The sequence below is a fragment of the Hylaeus volcanicus genome, unplaced genomic scaffold (genome assembly GCF_026283585.1).
Source record: "Hylaeus volcanicus isolate JK05 unplaced genomic scaffold, UHH_iyHylVolc1.0_haploid 12197, whole genome shotgun sequence".
Classification (NCBI taxonomy): Eukaryota; Metazoa; Arthropoda; class Insecta; order Hymenoptera; family Colletidae; genus Hylaeus; species Hylaeus volcanicus.
In genome coordinates this window covers 264,074-288,087 of record NW_026533147.1, presented here as the reverse complement: position 1 = coordinate 288,087, position 24,014 = coordinate 264,074, and the positions used below count along the sequence as shown (strand labels likewise).

At 31.5% G+C, this 24,014-nt stretch overlaps 7 protein-coding genes across 27 annotated transcripts; 3 read left to right on the top strand and 4 right to left on the bottom strand.

Annotated features, from left to right (window-relative positions):
- Positions 1-112: 112 nt before the first annotated feature.
- LOC128883090 (uncharacterized) lies at positions 113-5,127 on the bottom strand. 2 transcript variants are annotated; one of them, XM_054135097.1, is made up of 8 exons: positions 2,664-5,127; positions 2,445-2,596; positions 2,358-2,400; positions 2,132-2,270; positions 1,974-2,068; positions 1,525-1,927; positions 1,370-1,474; positions 113-1,321 (listed from the first exon to the last, which is right to left on the bottom strand). In XM_054135097.1, the coding sequence occupies exons 1-8, from the start codon at positions 4,160-4,162 to the stop codon at positions 1,226-1,228; spliced, it is 2,532 nt and encodes an 843-aa protein (XP_053991072.1). In that variant the 5' UTR covers positions 4,163-5,127; the 3' UTR covers positions 113-1,225. The 2 variants fall into 2 exon arrangements, with proteins under 2 accessions (XP_053991072.1, XP_053991073.1); XM_054135098.1 differs by having other exon boundaries at positions 1,525-1,924.
- Positions 5,128-5,268: 141 nt separating this feature from the next.
- Positions 5,269-8,301, bottom strand: LOC128883092 (uncharacterized). 3 transcript variants are annotated; one of them, XM_054135100.1, is made up of 4 exons: positions 8,149-8,301; positions 6,326-7,597; positions 5,805-6,244; positions 5,269-5,733 (listed from the first exon to the last, which is right to left on the bottom strand). In XM_054135100.1, the coding sequence occupies exons 1-4, from the start codon at positions 8,285-8,287 to the stop codon at positions 5,680-5,682; spliced, it is 1,905 nt and encodes a 634-aa protein (XP_053991075.1). In that variant the 5' UTR covers positions 8,288-8,301; the 3' UTR covers positions 5,269-5,679. The 3 variants fall into 3 exon arrangements, with proteins under 3 accessions (XP_053991075.1, XP_053991074.1, XP_053991076.1); XM_054135099.1 differs by having other exon boundaries at positions 5,805-7,597; XM_054135101.1 differs by lacking the exon at positions 5,269-5,733 and having other exon boundaries at positions 5,854-5,989; positions 6,036-7,597.
- A 512-nt stretch (positions 8,302-8,813) lies between these two features.
- On the bottom strand, positions 8,814-10,270 carry LOC128883087 (uncharacterized). 3 transcript variants are annotated; one of them, XM_054135092.1, is made up of 5 exons: positions 9,934-10,270; positions 9,736-9,852; positions 9,478-9,681; positions 9,253-9,419; positions 8,814-9,195 (listed from the first exon to the last, which is right to left on the bottom strand). In XM_054135092.1, exons 1-5 carry the CDS (start codon positions 10,105-10,107, stop codon positions 9,183-9,185), a joined length of 675 nt encoding a protein of 224 aa, XP_053991067.1. In that variant the 5' UTR covers positions 10,108-10,270; the 3' UTR covers positions 8,814-9,182. The 3 variants fall into 3 exon arrangements, 2 of the variants coding, with proteins under 2 accessions (XP_053991067.1, XP_053991066.1); XM_054135091.1 differs by having other exon boundaries at positions 8,823-9,211; positions 9,261-9,419; positions 9,934-10,250; XR_008458723.1 differs by having other exon boundaries at positions 8,825-9,211; positions 9,261-9,419; positions 9,917-10,243.
- Positions 10,271-10,445: 175 nt separating this feature from the next.
- Positions 10,446-15,691, top strand: LOC128883085 (uncharacterized). Of its 13 annotated transcripts, none has more exons than XM_054135086.1 (26): positions 10,446-10,921; positions 10,978-11,028; positions 11,085-11,150; positions 11,196-11,851; positions 11,964-12,044; positions 12,091-12,134; positions 12,183-12,223; positions 12,271-12,386; positions 12,441-12,484; positions 12,645-12,725; positions 12,881-13,069; positions 13,140-13,245; positions 13,346-13,467; positions 13,556-13,602; positions 13,656-13,731; positions 13,796-13,841; positions 13,889-14,031; positions 14,079-14,162; positions 14,248-14,275; positions 14,380-14,429; positions 14,474-14,527; positions 14,591-14,647; positions 14,697-14,831; positions 14,895-15,082; positions 15,140-15,222; positions 15,272-15,691. In XM_054135086.1, the coding sequence occupies exons 9-26, from the start codon at positions 12,443-12,445 to the stop codon at positions 15,544-15,546; spliced, it is 1,806 nt and encodes a 601-aa protein (XP_053991061.1). In that variant the 5' UTR covers positions 10,446-10,921; positions 10,978-11,028; positions 11,085-11,150; positions 11,196-11,851; positions 11,964-12,044; positions 12,091-12,134; positions 12,183-12,223; positions 12,271-12,386; positions 12,441-12,442; the 3' UTR covers positions 15,547-15,691. The 13 variants fall into 13 exon arrangements, with proteins under 13 accessions (XP_053991061.1, XP_053991057.1, XP_053991056.1 ...); XM_054135082.1 differs by having other exon boundaries at positions 12,588-12,725; XM_054135081.1 differs by having other exon boundaries at positions 12,380-12,484; positions 12,588-12,725.
- A 212-nt stretch (positions 15,692-15,903) lies between these two features.
- LOC128882921 (elongation of very long chain fatty acids protein 3-like) lies at positions 15,904-17,512 on the top strand. Its single transcript, XM_054134768.1, has 4 exons — positions 15,904-16,535; positions 16,589-16,745; positions 16,847-16,951; positions 17,012-17,512. The coding sequence occupies exons 1-4, from the start codon at positions 16,074-16,076 to the stop codon at positions 17,236-17,238; spliced, it is 951 nt and encodes a 316-aa protein (XP_053990743.1). The 5' UTR covers positions 15,904-16,073; the 3' UTR covers positions 17,239-17,512.
- A 203-nt stretch (positions 17,513-17,715) lies between these two features.
- LOC128883000 (8-amino-7-oxononanoate synthase-like) lies at positions 17,716-22,811 on the top strand. Of its 4 annotated transcripts, none has more exons than XR_008458668.1 (8): positions 17,716-18,353; positions 18,414-18,566; positions 18,629-18,704; positions 18,799-18,948; positions 19,037-19,234; positions 19,284-19,532; positions 19,587-20,202; positions 20,251-20,819. XR_008458668.1 is itself a non-coding variant. In XM_054134931.1 (7 exons), exons 1-7 carry the CDS (start codon positions 17,845-17,847, stop codon positions 19,839-19,841), a joined length of 1,590 nt encoding a protein of 529 aa, XP_053990906.1. In that variant the 5' UTR covers positions 17,716-17,844; the 3' UTR covers positions 19,842-20,819. The 4 variants fall into 4 exon arrangements, 2 of the variants coding, with proteins under 2 accessions (XP_053990906.1, XP_053990907.1); XR_008458667.1 differs by having other exon boundaries at positions 19,587-20,246; positions 20,303-20,819; XM_054134931.1 differs by having other exon boundaries at positions 19,587-20,819.
- On the bottom strand, positions 22,513-23,924 carry LOC128883001 (uncharacterized). Its single transcript, XM_054134933.1, has 3 exons — positions 23,470-23,924; positions 23,091-23,404; positions 22,513-23,030 (listed from the first exon to the last, which is right to left on the bottom strand). The coding sequence occupies exons 1-3, from the start codon at positions 23,778-23,780 to the stop codon at positions 22,783-22,785; spliced, it is 873 nt and encodes a 290-aa protein (XP_053990908.1). The 5' UTR covers positions 23,781-23,924; the 3' UTR covers positions 22,513-22,782.
- Positions 23,925-24,014: the final 90 nt, after the last annotated feature.

Sequence of the window (24,014 nt, the reverse complement as noted above, 5' to 3'; positions counted from 1 at the left end):
GTGGACTTTTTTAGGTTTAAAGTCCTTATTAAAAATTACACTTTTGTTTTTTAACAATATCGCGCTTTTAACAAGCAGTGTGTACCTGGGATTCAGGACGTGACACACCTTGTTAGGGTTTTAAATGTCTTTTTATGATCAGTCTTAGGTTGCACCTACTTTTTATTGTGGAAACGAAAACAGAGTAGAAGATTTTTCTATCCTAACTCGATACAAAAGTTACATTTTGCGTACTTCTCTGTACTACTGTATTCAAAAACTGTAAAAAGTAAAACAACCTTTTTTTCCTTCTACCTCTCTTTTGCTCGCTCCATAAGTACCCTGTTATTCATACAACTTTATTTAACAAAGGTTATCAGCTTACTTCCTTCTTGTTCCAAAGGCTTTGTTGCAAATTGAAAATATTTAAAAAAAAAACAACAAGGCAATGCATGTCGATTGACAAATTTAAGACAATAGTTAAAAAGCATGTATTTTAATGCACACGGTTTGAAAAAATTAAAACTCAACTATGTAGAAGGGGTACCGGTAATCATTCCGACACTGGATGCCTTCGAGCAAAACTGGAAGTTCGCCGTTCTTCTATTTTTGAGCTTGATCCACCAAATTCATACCTATATTTTCAACACAATACCATAAAACACTCACTACAACTCACTAATTTTATTTTAGTTGAATCAATTTCCGAAATTAATGCATAAATACTATACAAATTACTAATGCATCACTTTGAAGACTAGAACATATACTATTATGTCAACTGTACAAAAAGAAACAACAAAGGTAAATAAATGTGTTGCAATGGACTCGAGTACAACGACATTACTGTAACAGCCTTAAAAAACCAAAAATTTAAGCGGAAAATAGTATCTACACAATTCAATTTTGATTTCCATTGTTTTTTGAATAAAAGTTTTTTAATATTGCCTTCTATTTGTTTTTAATGTCTACTGATGATTTGTACTAGATAAAAAAAAAATTTTGATTTTAGATTAAAGAAAACTTGTGAGGAGTATTTCAAATAAACCTTAGTTGAAAGAAGATTTAAAAAAAAATCAATCTATAGACTAGAGTTAACGAGTCATCCATTTAAAAAAAAAGTACATTCTTTTACTTAGCTTTCTTCAATGACTACAAAGCTATGCATTTCAATTTATATGGGTGTAGTAGTAAATAGATATAGTAGATTTGGAGTTCTTTTCTCGACGTTTTATGCATTTTTGGATCATGAATCGACACTCGTCGTTTGATTGGCATGTATTGGAGCTAACGGAATGAATTTGTGATGCTTAACATCTTTAACCCAATTGTTTATGTAAAACTAAACATTTAAATTTTTTGAATATGTGTTACTAATTAAAGTTCTTACCACGAGATAATAGAGCTGTATTACTAGGATAATTGAAAAATGATCATTATTTTTGTCAGCTGCAAACTTTTCAGGTATTGTTGTATTGACATTTGTTTGAATGTCCTGCAAAAAAGAGTTGTTGGCAAAACAATAACGTAATAGTTATGTCGTACAGAAAGAGATTTTTCATAAAAATGCAAAAAGGGTCGCTCTGGGGAAACGTTACAATTAGTGGTACATGAACTTGTTGGATAAATTTGATTTAAAACATCCATGACGCTGCGTGGTACGCTTTTTTTATACTTTGTATCATCCATTGTCATTAATTTTTCAACTACTTCCTTATGCAATTGAATCCACTTTTCAAATAATTCCTTATCTTGATCGCACAGGCAAACACTAGCTGAGTTGGCGATTTCTTCATGACTAAGAATAGTTGTGTCTTTTCGATGTTTTCCATCACTAAATAAAAATTTTCTTCCTAGTGAAAAAATATTAGGCGACATGAACACTCCTTGATCATCAGCTATATCGTTTTTAACTTCTTTAATGTAAAAACATAAGTCAGAAGCCCTTCTGGTACATGAAAACATTTTAAAGTCTTACACAATTATTATTATACCTTCCGTATGCTGGGACAGCAATCAAAACAATAAAAACAACAGCTTGTACATTGAGCTCTGCGCTCAGATATGAAGCTTCAATATCCTGGAATTTCTGTGATTGTAATTAAAAAACGACTTGTAATTTTAGTTGACTAAAACGATATCGAAGACATACTGATGATCCACCCTTTGAGACAAATTCATTGAATGAAGAACTGGAAAAAGCGGTAAACACAGATGTAGCAAAAACATCTCTCACGTCTAATCCTGCAGGTAAATTAACTCCACGAGGAGGGAACCTTTGAGGGTTTTCTCTGTGAAACCATTAATTAACAAGAATGATAGTTAGAAGGTGTTTTTTTTTTTTAAGTTTGCGTTTATTGTTATAGTTACAAAGATACCTTAATGATTCCTCAATATAAATACTCCACGACCTATGCGCAGCTAAAACATTGTCGATAAATAGAGAATGATTGATGTCGAAATACCTCTTAATCGAAAAAGCTTAACGAAATTTCCAGCAGTAACAATGGGAAGTTTTTCTGTGAACATTGTAAAATTAGGTACCGAAGTCGCATCTACACTAAAAGCGTTATCAGCTAATTGTTGAGCCCAACGATACGGTCGGCCAGCTTGGCGTCTAAACGGAAGACATGAATAAAACAAAGTCATTCTTTATAAACTTTTTAAAAAAATAAATAACACACTCGGATATGCGAGAGCATATAGCGTAAGGTAACGTTTGAAAATCTTTAACGCTTGTGGATTTTTCATTCTGTTCATCCATAGAAGCCATTAAATGCGAAAAATCTTTGGCTATATGATGAAGAGGATTGGGAGATAAACAACCATTATCGTCAGAAAAAAATAAATCGCTTAAAAAAGAGGAATCAGATCCTATAGCGCGTGGAAACTGGCAAACTGCACTCACTAAATTGAGTTTTGGAAAATAGCTAAATCGAATATTTAAAGGAAATAATGAAGCAGTTTTTGAAAAAGATATTGGAGGTAACCAAGTCGTTGCTTTATCAACTAACACTTGAAGACGTCCAGTGTCACATTCAAATAGTGGATCATTACTTTTAGATGTGGCTTGAAAGTTAAGTCGTAACTCAATTCCTCCATCACTATTGACAGATTTGTAGCAAAAGAATTTTGTGAAAAGTGTTAGTAATGGAGTAGATAATGAGTAAGCTTTCGAAGGGAAAACTGAAAGTGGTGTTTGCTTGACTCCTGATAAAGCAGCAGCAGGAGCTCTTGTCCGGTTGATGGTTCCTGTAAATTTCGCTAGTTCTTTTTCTAATGGACTAAGCCTTGAAGCTAACTCTGCTTCAGACTTTTGAAACACCTTAACTTTTTCTTCAGCTACATGACGAGATCTCTTCACTGACTCTATTTCCGCGCATTCTTGGGTTCTTCGAACAAGATAAGCTTTTAACCAGTCCAAGTAATATTTCTCAAGAGGCTGTGAATTCAGTGCTGGATCATCCATATCAATAACTTCATCGTTGTCTTCACAACTCATTTCAACATCTTTTTGAATAAGAGTAGAATCTAAAGATTCAATGAGCATATGTTGCTCCTCTTTTAGTACAAGTTTGTTTTCCTTCATGACCACTTCATCTTGGCACCCTTTCATTTCTTTCTCAGTATTTGTTATAGCATTAGAACACGTGTCTGTATCATTTGATATTGGTTTCTTCTTTTTCCGTTGGAAAAAAGGTACAATAGCTTTGAACTTAGGCGTTGGAATTTCCGATTGTTCTTGTATAATAATTTTTTCTAATCCACTTAACTGAAGCTCATAGTCAATAAGTTCTTCAGTTGTTTTTACGTTCAGACTTTTCAAAGTATCTGTAAGCGTCGTAGAATCATGTGCGAAAATATTAATATCCCGATAATGCCTTCGTAGTTTTGACAATTTCATGGGAATCGTATTATTTAATTGTGTGATGGTTGCAATGCTACTAGCAGGTAATGCGGTAGTAGAGGGGTTTTCTTTGGACGAAAAATGACCACTAATAGATTTCACAATTTCCTGTAAATCATCAATAACTGATTCTATAACCTTCACATTATGATTCAATAATTGAGAAGAGTTTGTTTCATGCGATTTTATCAATTGTTGATAGTCAATTGTACCCTTTCCCCTCGTAATACTTAAATCCGACGTGTCACTAACAACGTCGTTATATTTGTTTAACATTAACGTGCAAACTATGAAGGCTTAATTGTTAATGATAGATTATCCCAGAATGTTGGATTTATATACGTTGATTGTGTACTGAGCACTCCTATTATAGTAATTTTAGTAAAAGACCTTTTAGTAAATAAGAGTATTAAAAGTTACACATTATAATCTTTTGTACTTTAAAAGTTTTAGCTGTTTTATTTTGTGATTCAGTTAACCACAAATACATTTTTTCGTTTTTAAAAGAATGCTTTCTATCCTTTAAATATCCATGTTGATGTCAGCTAGGAATTTTCTTGATGAAGAATCTGTTCTACTGATCATTGCTGTTTTACTTTTCTTATCAATATGCTTCTCGCTATTGGTGTCAAATGGAAATTGTTGTAGCAAATTTTTACTAAAAATGTTAGAGCACACGTACATGACTATACGCTTGATTTTTTCTAATACACAAAATTTAACATTCAAACTTCTTTGCGGAAACGAACATTTGATATGGTTTACGAATTCTTATAAAAATTTCGTCATAAATGAACTAACATAAACATCCGCTTCCACTTTCACCAAAACACTTCATTTTATTTAGGAAAAATATCATAATGTAGTTTTTAGTCAAAAATGTATAGTGATTTGTGAATCATCCCAATAACCGTTATCTAACGAATGATGGAATGGAGCGGGTAAAAGATTGGAGAGTTTTTTTTTATAACCATAAAAAACAGAAGTAGCTGTAGTTAGGAGTAAGTGAGCTTATACTTCCGTCCTACCGTACGCTTTTCACATGGAGTAGATTTTAAAACAGAATGGTGTTACTAACAATTCCTTTTACTAAATTAAAAAAAAAAAAATTTGATGGCTCACTTCATGACTGTTACTTATTTTGCATATTAAAGACATAAGGACATGTCGCAGGAAAAGGAAAATTCTATTGAGTTTCGCAAACAAAAAAAAGTAATATGCGCTATACAAATCACTCACGAAGGTGTCAATCTGAACATGGCGTAAAAATTGTAGCTCTCGTCAGTGTGAAACACGATAGAGTCTTCTTTTTTAATGCAAAATTAAAACGAAAGTTTTGAAAAAAGAGTACATTTTGTATAAATATTATTCCATATCATAGATAAATAATGTTTAACTAAATGCCTTCAATTTTGTATGTCAACTAACAAGATGAGGAGTCGCATTAACGGCATATGTAAAAGGCAATTGGAAAATATGTGTTAAAAATAAAAAAGAAACAATAAGAATTAAAGAGGTTATTGTTTTAGTATCAACTGTGAAATATCTACGCCAGTATTGCTTGGCTAGAATACAAGTCGAATCGTTACATTAATCACGATACGCTAGAAATTCAAAAAGGGAGGTACTAAGGTAAAGCGAAAGGGGTTTGTGATGGTTGGTGCCAAAAAAAAAAGAATCTAGTTACGTTGCGATCATGGAGTAACAATTGTTTTGGGCTTGTATCGTTTTGCAGGAATCTAAGTGACGTGAATTAAAACTTTTCTGAAAAGCACAAGGCAATTGTAGGGTCATCATTTCCAATCATAGCGTGCCCATACTGGATGAAAATCCTCTAATATGTGACTCTAACAACACGATATGAAACGAAAAATAATTTTTTTTCTTCTTCTTGATATCAAATAACGTTAGAACGAACCTCGACTGGTTTTCTGCGCAATAAAGAACTAAGACCGCGCACAGCCACGCGTAAATCTGCAATACTGTATCCAGAGTAAACTACAAGCCTTTGAGGCCAAAACTCATATCCTTCATCACTTCCAGCGCTTATAACTTTGATCCCTAAAGCTAAGGCACCCGCAGCTAGTAGACTTGGAACAATCCCTATTAAACGATCAATATCGTTTCTAGAGAAAAGAGCTAAATTTACCAAGTACAACGAAATTTCTCTATATGATTCTTGCTGTGTCAAGGGCCAACCACCCACAGTTAAATATCTTTGCAAATAATCAGGGCTACTAGGTGGTGTCAGTGGATACTCTAAAATTTTGAAACATTGAATTTCAATGTTATTAAGATCTTCTTCATTGAAAGAAAGGTATTGTTCATCAATACCAAATCGCATCCACAATGATTGACCTGAAGGATCACGAAGAAATCGTGTTTTTTCGGGCGTTTCTTCATGTTTAGACGCCATTCGAACACATGCTGCTACCGTACCAAAGAATGTATTTGCTGTTAACTGCGAACGAGGTTGTTGTATGTAATACAACAAGATTCGATGAACGTTGTGAATGGAACAGTGTGCCGTGGCCAGTGTTAAAGCCGAATCACGAACGTACATTAAAATACATTCCACCGCCATACGACGAAACCTTTCAACATCTGTACCCGTTTTAAAAGATAATTGAAACACTTTTTTATCTATTTTCTTTTCTGACTGTCTCCATTCAAAAAAAATATCTTGTGAGTAAGAAGAGATAGCAGCAATACCTGGTTCTTCAAATCGTAATTGCTCTCTCATTTTTTTATCTGCATCCATTAAAAAATTATTAATATGTATGCGATGTTTACCAGGTGTGACAATATACCCATCATCTATTGTGAAATCTGTCATTTGAACATCATCTTCATCGACACTCTTCACCACCACAGTTTTCTTATCATTCGTAGAAGTTTTGTATTCTTTTTCAGTTCTATTTTCTTCGTTTTGTGTACATGAATATTCCTTCAAACATTCATTATTCTGGTTTATTGGTATTGAAGTTTTTGGCTTGAAAAAAAGAGTTTGATTCATTTTTAATTCCAGTGCATTACCGGTAGCGCATTCACTTTCTTGTTTTTTAACTTGTTTGACATCCGATCGCTCAGTACTTGATGTCCATTGAAAATTGTCAGTGGTGCCTGTTAAAAAAGTGTGTAAATTCTCTCCATTAAATGACGCTCTATTAGAAGAAAGACTCTCATTTCCTTGGAAAGCGTCTTCACAAAGACTCTCAGTCTCTTGTGTGCTTACAGGGAATTTTTGAGAACAAGCTGTTTTGATCTCATGAGGGTAGGGAGAAGCCAAAGATGTACATGTTGTTGACGCTGTTGAAAATAAAAAATGCCGTTCTGTGTCATTACCACTATAGACCTTAGTACACAAGTTCATTTCTCCCGATAAATTGAACATTGTCTTAGGAAGAATTTTACCTCCTTCCGGTGTTGTTGATGGACCATGATATTGAAGTGTTCGATTTTTGGAACTGATTTCTTTCCGTTTGAATTTATTCTGTACAACATTTCCGGATACTGAAATACCTTTTATCAATTTATCTTTTAAATAAATTTTATTCATTTCACATTCATCTTTGAAACAATGCTCTTCTTGTGATGATTCATCTAATTGACACATAACGTCTTCATGACTTCTCTTAAATGAGTTACAATCTGTAGCTATTTTGTCACATTGATGAAAATAATCCGTGATAACAGGTATACGCGACGTATCTATAGAAACAAAAAACTAGTAAAAAGTTTTTCTAAAATTTTGTTTTTCTATAAAAAACAAAAATCTATCACTGAAATTGACCAACACTTTTATAAACATATCTAGTAATGAAATATATGCAAAACAACTTTTTGTCATTATAAAAAACGCGTTTCTAGCGCCGTCTACCCTGCCGACCATCACATATTAAGATGTTTGTTAATCTATAAACATGTTTCTATTTTATTATGTTTGAGACTTAGTGCGTGATTTTAAAGCATATATAAGAAACAATCCACAATAATTTAAAGTTATCCGAGTTTTATCAATTAAGCAATAACATAAGTATAGTATATCAAATTAGCAGCACGATTAAAAAAAATAATTTATCACAAGAGACTCATTTGTTTATGAAACAAGAAAACTACTGTAGAATATTCTTAATTCTTTATTTTAAAAATTAAAAAATAATATGAAACGGAATAATAAAGAATTAAAGAACATGGAATATTTATGAACAAATAACAAACATTTGTTTCAGAATCCGAAACGCCCTTTAAAGTAGCTTTACCTTGATCATTCACGTGAAGAAAAAAAGATTTTAACCGTCTTCTCTTTGAAGCAAAATTATAGGAGCCATTACTTTGCACACAACTCTGGCTTACTCCTCTTGTTGCTTCTACATATGTACAAGAACCATAAGCAGGCATTTAAAAAATTATATCATCACTATCCAATTTTAAAGTACATTGTTAACCAGCGCGAGGGTACTTGTCGAGACATTAACATGAAAACAAAACTATTTGTTCCCAGCTCGCGATGTGTCTTATTCACTTTCCAAATAAATAAATTATTACATTCAGAAAAATATTATTAGCATTGTAGACAACACTTTGATCAAACGAATTCGCAATTTTCACTATTACACTTTATTATTTAGGTGTCTTTTTTTTTTGTTTTAATCCAAAAAAGTACCAAGAATTATTGGATTTAAACTCATGGAATACTTTAAATACTTGCAAATTTAATTTTTAAACTAGTTTACTATTGATAAAGATTCTCTATTTTACCACACATAATATATGGAAGAAAAACTCAATTTATAAAGCCCGACAAAAAGAAAAACGTCAAAAATCTCGTATGAGTGCAAAAGACTAATATTATTGAAAACTGGATGTTTTTTTTATTTTATAAATACCATTGTTTGCGTTGATTTTTATCGCTGACATCTGAACCAGTTAGTTCTATAATGAGTAAGCACTGCAGTAGAATAAGAAAAAAGATCACAAATGGTATTCACTAATATTTTCACTTCATTTGTCCTGATACCAGCAAAATATATACAAAAAAACAACAATACTTTATATTACATGTTTATTAATTTTTTTTCTTTTAATACTAAACTAGCAGACTAAAAAAGACCTTGTTATCTTTCTAATGAAATGAAACTTTGATATATTTTTTAACAAAACGTTCAAAAGAATCAAGGTGTTACGGATACGTTTTATCTATAAAGTAGAATAAAGGATATGCTTGTGATAAAGCAAAATTCAAATGTCTTCTTCAAACTCAGAATTACGAACAGGAAGCCAGACGGTTTCTTTTTCACGTAAATACTCTGTACCAAAACCGGTCTAAATAAAGGAACAAATATTAGTAATAAAACAGAGCCCACATGACTACCATGGCTCCCAAAAGCCCTCCAAGCGGATAACAATAATTCTCTTCGCGCATCATAGCTAATTCCATAGAAGATGTTACTGCGTCTTCGACATCTGCAAACCCAAAGATCGTACCGAATGTTCCCCCCATTAAGATTGTAGCAAAAACAACCAATCGAACCTACAAATATAATATATGTAATTAAAGTAGCGCTTTGTTTATAACTCATTCGTTTTACTTGTGATACAGACTGTACTATCGATCTAGACGCTGTCGACTGAAACAAGCCAAAAATAAGGTTTAAAACGTCAACGAGAGTGAAGGATAAAGAGAAAGCTACTGAAATTCCAAGAATGCTGTATACTGGAATTTTTAGTAAAGGGTTCAATTGAATAAACCAGCTTTGAGGTAACAGAAAAGCAAAAAATCCAGAAAGAATGACCTTTTATAACAATTACATGAATAAATTCGTAAATTGAAACCATAGCGTACGCACAAGATATGCTAAGGTAGCAAGCTGTTTTTGATAAACATTATCAGGATCAGGAACCTCACGATTTACGACCCTCCATAGTATAAGACATCCAACTGATACCGAGAGGAACGCAAAATACTAGTAGAAAAGAAAGAACATAGCGTTTTCATTTTTCAAAAATGTATAATACCATGTATTATACTTAGTATAGAAACGTACGACGGAAAAAAAAGGATTCACTGTTAGTTCAACCAAAGCCGTATTTACAATAATGGAGACGACAATACCAGCGATGGCACCACCCAATGAAGCTAAAAATAGAGAAAATAAAGATTTTTGAGAAAGACCGAGTTTCTCTAGTAAACTTGCTTCTCTATGCATATCCTGTAGCATAGAGAAAAAAACAACTTTTCACTTTTACGACGAAAGTGTAAAGGACACTTTATCTCTCTTGATAAAAAGCTACAATTGATGTTTTTGTGTAAAAGCAACTGAGACTATTCTGATTTATAGAATTAGTTCTACATTTTTTCTACTACCACGCCTCGTTGTTCATACACTACGTGATCCAAAAATATTTTTAATCGTATGTTTTTTAAATGCAAAGATGAATCTCTAATAACTATATTTAAAAAAAGAAATAGTCTAATTTTAGATATTTCAACGTTACATTAGAAAAAATGTTTTGTTGATTTTCAAAAAAAATAAAAAACACTTCTCACAACCACATTTTTAAACAAAGTAAAAAAAAAGTTCTTTAAATTTAATATGTAATATATAAAAGAACAGGTTAACTATGTTCATCAGGAATATTTTTACATTTAATATTTAAAAATTTTCTTTTATTAGCTTCATTCAATGTTTTATATTGGCATGTGGAGGATTAACAATAAAAACCATCTCTTATTAATCTAATACTACCCCTAGGCAATAGATCTTTTATTTATATCACCACATTTTTTGTTATATGTTATGTACTCCCGCCCCATACAAAAAGCTAATAATAAGTCCCGCCGTATATAATTTTTTTTCGTTAAGAAGTACCATGAAACAATTTTTATTTTCCTGTGTTGTTTTTTTACTGATTCTACCTCGCGTTCTCTATGGAATTCATGTAGCTAAAACACATGCCAGCCTTCAACGCCAAATTTCACCTCCTACAGGCGATCAGAAAGAAGAAATTTCTGAGTTCCCCTCTAGAAATCCTGTATGTTTGCGTTTGTTAAAAGTTTATGACTTTATTTTACTTTGCATATTTTAAAGTGGAATACTATAATACAACCCATTGTCAACTTAACTCACCGAATTTTTTCTGTAAGTTTCATTCGGTACAAAAAGTAGCAATACTGTGTCAACGTTATTTTCAAAAGCGTCCGGAGAACAATACCTTAGACGATAGTATTTCCAAACTTAATGTGTCATTAGATAATTACGAGGTTGGCAATTTTTTTTAAAAAGTAACTCTATTACATTTACTGTAGAAACATGAAAGAAAAAAGGAGGAGCGAGAAGCTAAAAATAGAGCAATACCTCCTTTATCTAAGCAAGTAGACGAAGCGTCTTCTACTGAAGAGGCAGAACGTAAAATTTTGAAGGTGCTTGGATTAGAGGAAGATTACGTCAAACAATAAAAATATATGTTTTGGTAAAAACATTATTACGTTATGACAATAGTACAAAATTAAATGCAGTTTATTTTTTACACCAAAATTTTGTTTATAATCTTATTCTGTCATATTTTTACTATGGGAAATCCATTTTTTTATTTTTAAATTTCTTTTAACAAATTGCATCATTTTATATGCATGGTGACGTTGTTTTAAAAAACAAGGAATAGCGTTTTGTTTAGATTCAACGAGTTTTTCAAGGCGGGTTTCAGTAGTCTACGTTTTTCATGTACAAGAAAATATTGTTTTACGAGATATTTGACTTAAATCTATTGTGATACTCATTTTTTTTATCTATTCAGGTTTAACTTGCGCGTTTTCAGAAAATAAAAAAAAAGTCAATTTTATTTGTTTAATGTTAAACATGTTTCCAAACAACAAAAAAACCAACACAGACCAACTTGTTATAAAATAGAATGTGCTACATTTTACAATTCGGATTCTTATCGAAATTAGCTTAAGTTGATTTGGTAAAATATTTTAGTAAAGTAAATACTTATTTTTAAATAAGTCCAATACGTCATTCAATATTCAACAAGCATACCATGTTTAATTTTTTTGTTGATTTTTTAATATAAACAGATTTCCAATAGCTAAACTTAAAGTATAATTTCTTTCACAGAAAACCTATGTATACGAAAATTTGTTGTAAATCCATTACTAGTAAGGTTGTTTCCGTTGTAGACAATTGTCCAATATTTTTCTTTAGTGAAATGAATTTCAAGAATCGACGCTAAAATTTTTGTTTGAAAAGTAGAAAAATAAAACATTTTGAATCTTCGTTTATCACTTAATTTTTAGCCTCATTCTATCGATTTGAAAATATATGAACAGTAGTTTAGGTAACTATAACGAGTAAAAATGGTGGTCAATGCTTTTTTTACAAAAGAGTTTGAGTTTGTCTAACTCCGTTGATTTCGTATCAAAAGTCGATGACGACGTGACTATATACACTTTTTATATTGTTATAAAGCGTGGTGATAATTTTCATTTATTAGAAATTAAGTAACGATTACTGTGTAAAATTGGAGCAATCGTAATTTTGTCACCCTACTATAGAAATGAATTATTTGTACGCTAATACAGTTTGTGACTCCGAAAAGGTAAAGACATCTCAGTAGAATAATAAATTTTTATGTCGGTTTCACCTGACGCTTTTTTTTATTTTTCTCTGTTTCTTAACCGTATAACATTTGGAATTTGTAGGTATTTGAAGAAAGTGATAATTATGACGTGGAAGCAGCGTGCATACCATTACACCAGCATAAACAAGTAATTTTGTATCCGGCGTGTTTGATCTCTGGAACCATGTTAAGAGGTGGAACATGTGGACAATGGTTAACGGTACTCTTGAATAGAACTTATAGTTTTTTGTTTATATTTTAGTTTTTTTATTGTTATTGCTTTTGATTCTTTTTACATAAATAGTGATCTTCTGCTACATAAGAAGAATAAAAAAGGAATGCTTTGTTTTTTTATCAGCATTGTTAAAATTTTAGGTCGTTATAGATTTTGTGAGCTTGGACTTTTCTTATACTCCCCCCCAAAAAGAACAGTATATTATGAGGGCAGCAATTTTAACATCTTTATCGGAAGTGGATGGAACTCACAACGAAACTGAGGTTGAAGAAGTCGAATTGACTCCATGTAGTTGGTTTGTGGGAAACAAAAAGCGACAGCGTGTTAGTGTACGTCATGTTATATAACGATTATTTTTAATTGCATAGAAAGAAAGTTATGAAATTTAATTATTTGTAGGCACAATGTCGTTTTTTTCAGGCTGGAAAATATTCTCTTCTTTTTTTTTGTCGACCAAAAAAAAAACAATTATCAACATGGCCAAAAAACTATACAAAATTAATAGGTGACAGTTTATTGAAAAAGCAATTATTTGTTATCATAGATTCATCATAAATAAATGATAAAATATTATTTGTTTATATCTGCAATTCCATTATTTTTAGGTCAAGGAGAGTATGTGATAAATTTGACACCTGGTCCTGCGTATGGCGAAATGTGCAGTTTAAACCGGGGAGAATACGAGGACGAAAAATACGTAATTCTATGTGAAACTAATATAGAACAGGTTAGACATACGTTTCCAAAATTTTTCGAAAACTAGTCAAACATTGGACGTATCTCTGTTGTTGACCTGCCTGTCAAGAACATTTCAGAGTATTCTGTTGTTTACCAAAGATATATACGGAAATAATTGCACTACGTAAACAATCTATTGTTTAGCTGAGTGTATTAAAAATTTTTGCTATGCTGTAGAGGAGATGCTAAAGTAAGTTGCATCGGAATCGGGAATGTTCAGGTTACTTCCGTAATGAATCGACAAAATGGCGAGGTATAAATGCAGATGTCATTATCACGTTTAATTGATTTTTTTATGGTTTTCATTGATGACATAGTATGAACTACGGTTTATAACAAAGAGCAAGGATACTGCATTAAAAAGTAATACTCTAATTTTTATCTTTTGTTAATGTCATAATTTTTTTTAGTAACTATCAATGGTCATTTAATGGAGAAAGGTTGCATATACCTTCGGAATGTTTCTTCTAAAACAAGAAAGATAAATTCAACAGTAGTCTTTTCTCCGCAGATGAGTCGCCCTCAACTAGAACGGTTTCTTCTCGAATTCTCGGTACGTTTGTGTACGTTTTCAGTATCAATAAGACCGAATGATATTAGTCAAGAATGTCAAAGCATTTTACTTTTGACCCTTCCTCACTTCATGACGGTGCTATTCAAAATCATATATTAAAAAATGGTTCTGTAAGTACTTTTTTTAATGTTTTTTCTTTTGCATTATTTTTCTATTATCTTGCCTCTCTTTTATTAAAATAATGTATGTTTGCAGTTCCCAGCTCAACTCAATAAACTTGCATGTAAGATATGATCAAATCGCAAAACACAAAAAGACGTTTGTGGGTATTCTTCCACTTCACAACAATAAAAAACGTAACATTTTTTTCTATTTTATTGAAAAAAGGCTGTCAAGAAACCTTAAGATTTATGTATCAAACAATAAAACGTCTTCTTGTAAGCACCCTTATTAAATTTTTGTTAATAACTTAAGAATGCAGAATGTAAAGGATCCTAGAGCAGTGAAAAACATTCATGATAAAGCTTTAGATGACGTGAGTTGTACGAAAAAATTCTTTTCTCTTGCTTGAACAGCCTTTTACGGACTTTTTGTTTAGGAAACGCTTATGTCTTCTTCAAATGAATTGGAGAAATTGAGAGAAGAAATTGTTTGTGTAAGGAATTACTTCCTGGTGTAAACGTTAACTATTTTATTCATTTCAGGAAGAAAAACATGTTGAAACAATGTTTTATAAAATAATTCACGATGATTCCATTGAAACAGCGCTTTTTTTTAATCCGACAGATACTGAAGGAAAACTACAAAGTCACGAAGAAAAAAAAGATTTTTTACAAAAGGCATGACTTGCTTTTTAACATGCAAAAATAAAATTGGTATTATTATGAATGTCGTTCTTTTAGCTAGAAGCGACATTAGAAGATCGTTTAATAGATTTGAAAACACGTCTCGATTTGTACTGCAAAAAAAGAGAATCTTTAACCAAGCGAATTTGTGAGACTATTGACTCAAATGTCTCCCATTTGAAACGACAAGAAAGAGCCTATGCGTTATTACAAAAAAAGATTCTCAAAGCACAGCTTGTAACGAAGTAAGAAGGCGACCATACTTTGAAAATTAACTGAATGCTTAATCTTTTTTCATCAAGAAAAAAACAAAAAAGAAGAGAGGACTTGGGAGGAAGTACACTACCAGCTATTATCGCTCAACAAGCTAACTCTATGCGTGATGGTGCTAAACCTTATTTTTTGTTTTCTTCATTATATGAAACTTTGTGTAGATATGATCGAACACGTTCGAACGTATCAAGTTCAGAACAGGTTACCAATTGTCGCTGAAGGAAAAGAAGAGACTTATAAACCACAACGGTTCTTACAAAGCTCAAGTAGTAACTTTCCATCAGATCCAAAAAGTCCAGCTTTTTGGATTGCTAAAGGAAGCTTGCAAAAGCATCTAAAACGTCCTTCAACTGAAAGAATTTTACCAACAAACAATACAAAAATGTTTATCGTTCAAAATTATTGTCGTGGTCTTGAGCAAAATTTTTTTTTATAATCTTGGGTTTTTATTAAAAAATTAAAAACAATTGTTTTTTCAATATTAAAAAGAAATTGTTTTTAAACATACAAAATTGGTTTTTTTTTTATTTTATTGCTCGAAATACAATTTTTAAAGTCGAATTAATTTATTTTATGTAATGTGTAAATGTGCAATAAAAAAAGTTATCTATTTTATTTTAAAATTTTTCTTACATTTTTGATTAACAGAAAAAAAAAGTACCGATAAAATTCTGAGAAAAATAATAAATTTTCTTTTAAAAAAATTCGAATCTACGAGTAATTCGTGCTACATAATTTCATAAAACTACATTTCTGACGCAAAACAGTTTTGTATGACTATATTTTTTAGTAAATGATATAATCAGTTTTTCTTCCTGAAGGTTCCGCTTCGTTTAAAAAAAAATTGTTAAGTTAATCATTGTATGGAACCTTTACAATAAAAAATTTTTTTTGAGGTTAATTTCCTTTAGCTTATAAATAAAAATTATCTATTTTAACACGCGACAAATTTTTGTTAAAAATATGTCACTTAAATTATTTCAGACAAGAGGGTGTGTTGTTTTATCTCAACTTGCTAAAGTTATGGGTTATCCCGATACTACCTTTGACGATTATATGCAGGTTAATAGTTTTTTTGAACCATTTTTATTGTCAGTGGAGAAAAATTTTCGAATGGATACTACGCTGAATTTTGTAACCAAATATGCATGGATAGCTCCTCCAACATGTCTCGCTTATTTATGTTTGATTTACACCTTTCAACGCTACATGAAACGGCGACCATCCTTTCATCTACGTCCAATATTGTTATATTGGAATTTAGCATTAAGTATTTTATCCTTTTGGGGAATGATGAGAATGGTTCCAATTTTATTGTTTTACCTATATACGCATGGATTTCGATCATCCGTTTGTGATGTGTCTACTTTTCCTGTGATGAGTGGCGCTTCTGGATTTTGGACTGCTATCTTTATTTTCTCAAAGGTCAGTCTATTTTTCTGTAACCTTGGATTCTTTTTAAAATTTTCTTTTTATAGTATTTCGAACTTTTAGATACATTTTTCATTATTTTCCGGAAACGCAACTTGAGTTTCTTGCACTGGTATCATCATGTAACAGTTTTACTCTGCTCGTGGTACTCATTTATTTCTAAACAACCAGCTGCCTTATATTTTTGCGCTATGAATTATACAGGTACACTTTTCAAATCAACTTTGTTTGAAAATAAACACTTCTCTAATGTTGCTTCTATTTCTCGTATAAACATTTTTTTTTTGGTGTTTTTTTCTTTTCAGTTCATACTGTAATGTATTTTTATTATTTTTTGGCGACGTTAAATCCAAAACCACCGAAATGGGGAATTTATGTGACGTTTTTACAAATATTACAAATGATAGCAGGTCACTACACTTTTTTTGTTTCGTTCAAGGGTATCACATTCAATGTCATTTTTTTTGTAGGTTGTATTATAACATCAATAACATTTTTTTATTCTCATAACTTTTTGTTTAACTTTGGTTTGAAACCATATCATTCAACTATAACTCCATCCGTGTCGTCTTGTGCGATTTCCAGAAGCAGCTTATATGCTTCTATTATCATGTACTGGTCTTATCTGTATCTTTTTTCAGCTTTCTTTTACCGTCGTTACATTAGAAAGTCATCAACAGCTAAAAAATTAGTTTAAAAATGACATTAAAAAAAATGTACAAGGTTCTTTTTGTTTCAGTGCCTCTAGAAATGAATTCCTTTAATATCAATGTTTTATGGCTTTTTCTTAACTGCATTCTCACATATGTATATATATGTATCAATTCGATTGTTATAACCTTTTAACACGTTGTAATAATTAATTTGTTTTTCTGATGAAGCGGTAGTTTTTTTTTCTTACAAATTAAAAAGACAAAATCGTTTAAATAACATAATAGAAACTGTTTTTTTTAATTTCTTATAATGTATGACAGCATAAAAAAAAGAAAAGTGAGACTCATTTGTTGTACAAAAAAATTTAAATTTTTGAAATTTACGAAAACAAGGTCTCTGCAATCTTATGTTAATATCACTGTTAGTCAAAAAGTTTAACACACATGTTATTGTTGTGGATATTCTACATGCTTTTTTTCCGAAAAATGTAACAGAAAGAGAATAGGTACTCTTACAAAGTCAAATTTTCATTTTGTAAATTTGACGATTTACCAATACACTGTTTCTTTTAAAAAGACTTTCTGTAATCTTTGTTTTTTTTTAATACTCACATTTAACAGAAAGTCATTACAGAGGGAGACAGACGGCTATGTTTTTTACCCATTTCTTATCTCAAATCGAATCACCTCGATGTATTATAGTATTAGTTGCTGTTATAGGTGTTTTACTAGCGTATTTGACTGATGATGGTGTTTTTTATCCTGCAACGTTTTCAAAAAATACTAAAGAGAAGGAATCTGACCAATCTTGTGCTTCAACAAGTTGTACAAATTCTTTACAAATAACTTTGTTCAATTATTTTAATCCTTTTCAACGATGGTATTCACTTGTTCAAAATTCAGGTTTCAATGCTTTTTTTTTTGTTAAATCTTTATTTTTTAATATTAAACAATGTCGTACTAAAAGACATTTAGCATATTTACAACAGAAAAAATATCTGAAGTTACCCATACGACCTAATGAAACTGAGGTCGATTCTTATTTGGATTGTAAAAATTTTATGAAAGAAAGTTGGCCTTTTATGTGGGAGGTGTCGAATGTTAAAAGTGAAAAGATAACGTGCGGATCGCATTCTTGTATACCCATGTCGTCTTATAGGTAATTTGTGTTCCTATCACTGTCACTAAAAATCGAAAGCCGATTGTGTTTCGTGAAAAGCTATTTGAATCTGTTATGTGATTCGCGAGTACAAGAAGCTGCTATTGCAGCAGCTCGACAATGGTCTTCGGGGAATTATGGTCCAAGGATGCTAGGAGGCAATACAAGTATTTTGAAAGAACTCGAGGCTACCGTTGCTTCTTTTTTTAAGCGGTATACACAAAAAAATGATACCATCACATTGACATATTTTCTGCTTATTCCCGTTTGATTAGGGACGCATCTCTAGTTTGCGCTACAGGGTATTTGGCGTGTATGAGTTCTACAGCCGTTGTATGTAATGCAGAATCGGTAAGATTCACTACTATAATGTTTTCATTACTAGTCCTCAGGTTTTTTGAATGCATCTTCAAAAAAAAAATCTTGTTTTTTACATGTGCATTAGATTACCTTTGCAGATTCTCGTATTCACGCAAGTTTAAGAGCTGGTTTGAAACTTGGAGGTGGTTGTGTTATTTTTTTCAAGCATAATGACTTTGAGGACTGTGAAAAAATGATTAAGAAAAATAGGCACAAATTCCCAACAGCTTGGTTGGTAGGTATTCTTTTTTAGAAAAAAATTGGAGTGATATGTTAATTAAAAAAATTCTAGTTATTGACACGACTTGTTTTTTTAATATTAGATTATTGAATCTGTCTATTCAATGGATGGTGATATTGCAGATCTTCCAAAAGCCTCTCAACTTTGTAAACAATACAATATAAATTTAATGGTTGATGAAGCACATGGTTTGGGCGTTTTGGGAGAAACAGGACATGGTATAGAAGAATATTACAATTTACCAAAGGCTGCCACTCTACTAGTTGGAACTTTTAGTAAAGTCAGTTAAGAGTAGTATAAGAATTCATTTAAATTGTCTGTTTCACTAGTCTGTGGCATCCATTGGAGGATATGTAGCGGGTGATAAACGTTTTATAGCTTATTTAACAGATCATGCAGTTGGTAGTGTTTTTTCCGCTCCATTACCAGGTTATTGTGCAGGAGCTGCTTTGAAAAGTTTTGAAATCATGTCAACTGATATTTCTATTATTAAAAGAGTTCGACAGAATTCTTTGAAATTACGCCAAAAGTTGACATCTTCATCCCATTGGCCTCAAAATTATCCAGAACACCATAAAGTAAATTTGTTTTTGTTCTGAATCTGTGATCTTTCTATTCATTGCTTTGTGTAGTTTCTTGTTACTGGAGATAAAACAACGAGCGTGATTCCGATAATTTTTCCTAACGATCTTAGTCGCGTTATTAATATTGCAGGAAAAATGAAGGAAAAAGGTTTTATGTGCTCTGCTGTCGGATATCCCGCATGTCCTCTTAGTGCTCCTCGATTTCGGATAACCGCAACAAGTTGTTATACAGACGAGCTGATAGATCAATTTACCAAGACATTTATTGAAACATGTGTTGAAATTCCACCTACAACTGCATAAAGGTTTATCAACTCAAAATTCCCGTGTTTTTTTTATGAAAGCCAATAAAAAAAAGAATGCCTTATAACTGTAATTTTTTATTTTTTGTTAGATAGGTTCTTGTGAAGTAAGCGTAATATGAGTTTAAGCCAGCTGTTTAATATAACGAAAAGTATGAAAAGTAAAATTTTCAAAATAATTTGTATAGACTATAATTCAATAATAAATTGTGTATCTTATTTTTTTTTATATAATGTTTGATAACTCCCGACTCTTTTATATTAACTTTGGAAATTGATAAGTAGTATTTGAATTATTATATAGTTCAACAAACATTTTTTATTGTCACACCCGTTTCTATCATACAATAGAACGTTTGCTGGTATGCTTTTCGTTTTTTATCGCGCGTTAACGTACCTTATCATGGTAGAAAAAGAAATATTCAAATGAAAAAACTTAAGGTTTACAAGCAATTTTTGTAGGTATATCAAGAAGAAAAGAAATTAACTTTTGGAGACCTTGCCTATGGATTTTTACAAAAAGATAGTAAAAGAAAAAAAAAGAAATATGCATCAAGAAAAAAAATCAAGAAAACAGAACGTGTTTAATATTGGATTAATAAAAAACAATTTATATAAATTGTTTTGTAAAGCATGGCTAACATTTTTATTTTTTTATTTCGTGTTAATAAAGAAACTTACAGCATGTAAAATAAGCGACTTTTTGCTTACGGGTGTACACTGAGACTAAAACTGTCGAGTTTTAAAATAACGAAAGGAAACATATGAATCTGTGATAGAACATTATAGGAATGTTTTTGAATCTCCAATGTATTGATAATTGGAGGGAAGAGCTACATTGAAACATTTTTCACTTGAAAACATTTCATACCACAAGTCGATGCTTCATATTATGTCTAATGAAGCTGATTATACTTTTGATTCCGGAAACACTGTTTCAATACATCCCTCATCATTGTATGCACGAAGAAACCAAAAATTTACTTTGGCTAAACGCCGCTATAAATATTGTACCAAATTAGTTTTTATATTAATTTCTCTAATTCTTAGTGCGTTTGTCCTATGGTTTCATACTCGGTCAACTCAGTCCTTTGACCGCTTTGTAAGAGAATTCACATTAAAAAAAGAGTTTGTAGTGTTATCAGAACACGATCGTGGGAAAATCAATGTTTCACATAACCCAGCCTTATGGCATCACGATCTGTTAACGAATTTAGTTGACCGTAAAACCGTTAATCCAGTGGTTCATCGTAAAGAAGACAAAGAAGCTTCTTCGCTGTTCACTCATAAAAATAATGAAAGGTTATCAGAAGAAATTTTCTTGTCTCAGTACACAAAAACCGATCAAGATGGAAAAAGTACTCTAACAAGAGACGATGACATGTGCAATCGTTCCGCATCAAAAGAATATCAACCTGATCATTGTTTAGGTCCACCTTACCTTTATATAACATATCACGGAGGATTTAATGATGCTAAACGAGTAAAAAATATATGCCGCTATACACGAGATGGATGCGGAATGGGTGCTGTGTTATACCCTAATAAGTTACATACCTTTCATTCTTTACGTGGTTTAATTCTACTTAAAAATGGATCTCTTATTGCAACGGAAGCCTGGAAAATGGTAAACATTTTTTTTTTGTTCTCTTTCAATCTGTTACGTGACATTTTTCCTTGAGGATTATCATGTGTGTGTCTGTGTCTGTCGGTATGTTTCATAACCTGTAGAATAGTCGTATTTTACGATTCGGTCCGTGTAATCCAGCACTTTTAAATCGTCGAGAATTATTAGACATTGCCTTAGATAAGCGTACAGCTCCCAATTCAGGCATTTTGCATCCTTATGGTGTTACCAAAACTAAAGATGAAAGCTATTTCTATATATCGGCCCAGGTAATGCAAGTTGCAATTGGACCTTGTTGTATTAGTACCATGAATTCTATAATTTTCAGGGAACAAGTAATGTTTTACGCTATTTTTTGAAAAATGCAACGCCTGCTGCGTTACCTGGATCTACTGTATTACAACAAAGAGAAAATGCAATGCTACTAAATCCGTTACTTCTTTCAAATAAAAGTTATTTACAGAAAATTGAAGGACAAAGTGAGGAACAACGCAACTTTTATGATGGTTCTTTCATTATGTTAGACTCGGATCGTCTTCGTGGAATCGCTGTTGATTCACTAGATAACGTTTATGTCGCAAATAAAAATAAAGGGGTGATGATCTTTGATCGACATGGTATCTATCGCGCAACACTTCCGATTAAATTGCCTATATCTCTTTATTATTGTCAAACACGCCATTCACTATGGATTGGATCTTCAAAAAATCATAATTTATACGAATATAGTATTTATTCGTGGAAACGACTTCAAGTAACACTTTCGATTTATTCTTATTGTTAATTTAAATTTCTGACGCAAATGTAGAAACTAAAACATCCTTTTATACAGCATCCCAGTGGAATGGTGTCTTATAAAAATTCGCTTTTTGTGATATCACAAAAAAAAGTAAGCTGAACGTTATTTTCTATCAAAACTGAATTTTTCATTTATTGTGTTATTTCTGTTTCTATAGAATATGTTGTTACGGTTTTCTATGAACAACGGAAAATTGAAGGATGTTGTTTTGAATAATTTAATTGATGCGGGAGAACACGTTGTTTTTTCATACTGTTAAATTACAAAAGTATTAACGCTGTATTTAAAATATATGGAAAACCAAATTTTAAGAAATGGATATTTTCTTTTTTTTTAATTGTTTTTAAATTATTTTTTTTTTGTATTTAGATAGAAAAATCCAAAATATATGCTTTTTTCAGAATAAATGTCAAATCGTACATAAAAAAATATGGGTTTAATCCATTTTTTTTTTTCGTTTAATTGTTTCAAAATACATAATAAAAAGACTAATTAAAGTCAATAAAATCCATCGTTTTAATTTTCAATTTTTTCTTGCATTTCAACACACGTTGGAGGACCGTAATAGGCCATAGCGTTGCGAGATTTATAAAATTCGTTTCTCATTGCTGACTGGGTTAATTTCACATCGGATTCGTTTAAAAGGTGTTCGAACGAGAGAGACCAAAAGAAAGATAGTATCAAAGCAAATCCTAGTAAAAGGGTAAATACAACACTAAACGTTGTATGAAGTTTTCCTTCTCCCGTAATTAAAGTTAATAATTCTAAAGCACAAAACATTTTGTTATTTTTTTTTTTAGTTCAAATGAAATAAAATGACTAACCAAAAATACCAGATAGTTGATACAACAAACATAGAAGCCAACCTAAAACTTCCCCGGTCCCTTCTGTATGGAAATTTTCAAGAAAGCATAAAGAACAACTATACAAAAGTAAAGAAAGAGCATGTAAAGATCTCGCGACGCATCCATAAAGCGCTGTTGAACCACTAGCATATGCTTGATTGGACCATTGATCTTCAAAATATTCAACAAAAGAAAATAGTGAAATTGTTGTCATAGACCAAGAAATTATTTCAAGTAAGGATGCTTGATGAAGTATTTTAATGCCTGCTCGAAACCCTCTTGAGTGTTTAATACTATTTAAAAAAAAGAAACACAATTTGTTGTTTTCACACCATTAAAGAAAACGCTGCAAAATTACCTTCCATCATCATCCGCAATACTTCCAAAATTTTGAAGCCAAACTGCTCCGACTGTATAAAAAAAAGTACCCAAAAGTGTTAAAATAATGGGAACATCTTTCAATTCCTTTATACTTCCTATTAAGGGTTCAACAATATAAAAAATGTTACCACCCAATAATGCACTTATAAGAATAAGAGAATAACCAAAAAGTTCAAGTGCAAACCCTCCTCTTAAATTATAACGTAAAACATGATCCCAAAAAGGTTGAAATTGGGGTCCACGACCCTCTGGAGCTTCTCCAGGACGTACAACGTATGTAAAATACATTCGAATTGATACACAAAAAAATTGGTTTAATTACAAAAAGTTCTTTCTCTCTCTCTCTCTCTCTCTTCTCTTCTCTCTCTTTCTCTAAAAAAAATTAAAACAAATGCTGTAAAATTACTCTTTACAATTTTTAGTAACGTTAAAAACGTTAGCCGATTTGTTGAATGATAAAAAATGTTCTCTATATTTTTTCTTAACGTGTTATTTTTGTATGCATCCGTCTGTTTATGAATG

Coding starts and splice junctions, on each gene's coding strand:
- LOC128883090 (XM_054135097.1), bottom strand. CDS start 4,162: ATGTTAAACAAATATAACGACGTTGTTAGTGACACGTCGGATTTAAGT. Junction 2,401..2,444: donor TAAGCTTTTTCGATTAAGAG/GTATTTCGACAT, acceptor ACAATGTTTTAG/CTGCGCATAGGTCGTGGAGT. Junction 1,322..1,369: donor TACAGCTCTATTATCTCGTG/GTAAGAACTTTA, acceptor TTAAATGTTTAG/TTTTACATAAACAATTGGGT.
- LOC128883092 (XM_054135099.1), bottom strand. CDS start 8,287: ATGCCTGCTTATGGTTCTTGTACATATGTAGAAGCAACAAGAGGAGTA. Junction 7,598..8,148: donor TCTTCACGTGAATGATCAAG/GTAAAGCTACTT, acceptor TTGTTTCTATAG/ATACGTCGCGTATACCTGTT. Junction 5,734..5,804: donor TGCGCAGAAAACCAGTCGAG/GTTCGTTCTAAC, acceptor TCGTGTTGTTAG/AGTCACATATTAGAGGATTT.
- LOC128883087 (XM_054135091.1), bottom strand. CDS start 10,107: ATGCTACAGGATATGCATAGAGAAGCAAGTTTACTAGAGAAACTCGGT. Junction 9,853..9,933: donor TGAATCCTTTTTTTTCCGTC/GTACGTTTCTAT, acceptor CTTTTCTACTAG/TATTTTGCGTTCCTCTCGGT. Junction 9,682..9,735: donor TTGCTACCTTAGCATATCTT/GTGCGTACGCTA, acceptor TTGTTATAAAAG/GTCATTCTTTCTGGATTTTT.
- LOC128883085 (XM_054135078.1), top strand. CDS start 12,443: ATGAATTATTTGTACGCTAATACAGTTTGTGACTCCGAAAAG. Junction 14,032..14,078: donor GGTTTCTTCTCGAATTCTCG/GTACGTTTGTGT, acceptor GAATGATATTAG/TCAAGAATGTCAAAGCATTT. Junction 14,832..14,894: donor AAAAAGATTTTTTACAAAAG/GCATGACTTGCT, acceptor TCGTTCTTTTAG/CTAGAAGCGACATTAGAAGA.
- LOC128882921 (XM_054134768.1), top strand. CDS start 16,074: ATGTCACTTAAATTATTTCAGACAAGAGGGTGTGTTGTTTTATCTCAA. Junction 16,536..16,588: donor CTATCTTTATTTTCTCAAAG/GTCAGTCTATTT, acceptor TTCTTTTTATAG/TATTTCGAACTTTTAGATAC. Junction 16,746..16,846: donor TTGCGCTATGAATTATACAG/GTACACTTTTCA, acceptor TTTTCTTTTCAG/TTCATACTGTAATGTATTTT.
- LOC128883000 (XM_054134931.1), top strand. CDS start 17,845: ATGTTTTTTACCCATTTCTTATCTCAAATCGAATCACCTCGATGTATT. Junction 18,354..18,413: donor ATACCCATGTCGTCTTATAG/GTAATTTGTGTT, acceptor TTTCGTGAAAAG/CTATTTGAATCTGTTATGTG. Junction 18,567..18,628: donor GTTGCTTCTTTTTTTAAGCG/GTATACACAAAA, acceptor CCGTTTGATTAG/GGACGCATCTCTAGTTTGCG.
- LOC128883001 (XM_054134933.1), bottom strand. CDS start 23,780: ATGTATTTTACATACGTTGTACGTCCTGGAGAAGCTCCAGAGGGTCGT. Junction 23,405..23,469: donor ATTGCGGATGATGATGGAAG/GTAATTTTGCAG, acceptor TTTTTTAAATAG/TATTAAACACTCAAGAGGGT. Junction 23,031..23,090: donor TCAACTATCTGGTATTTTTG/GTTAGTCATTTT, acceptor TTTGTGCTTTAG/AATTATTAACTTTAATTACG.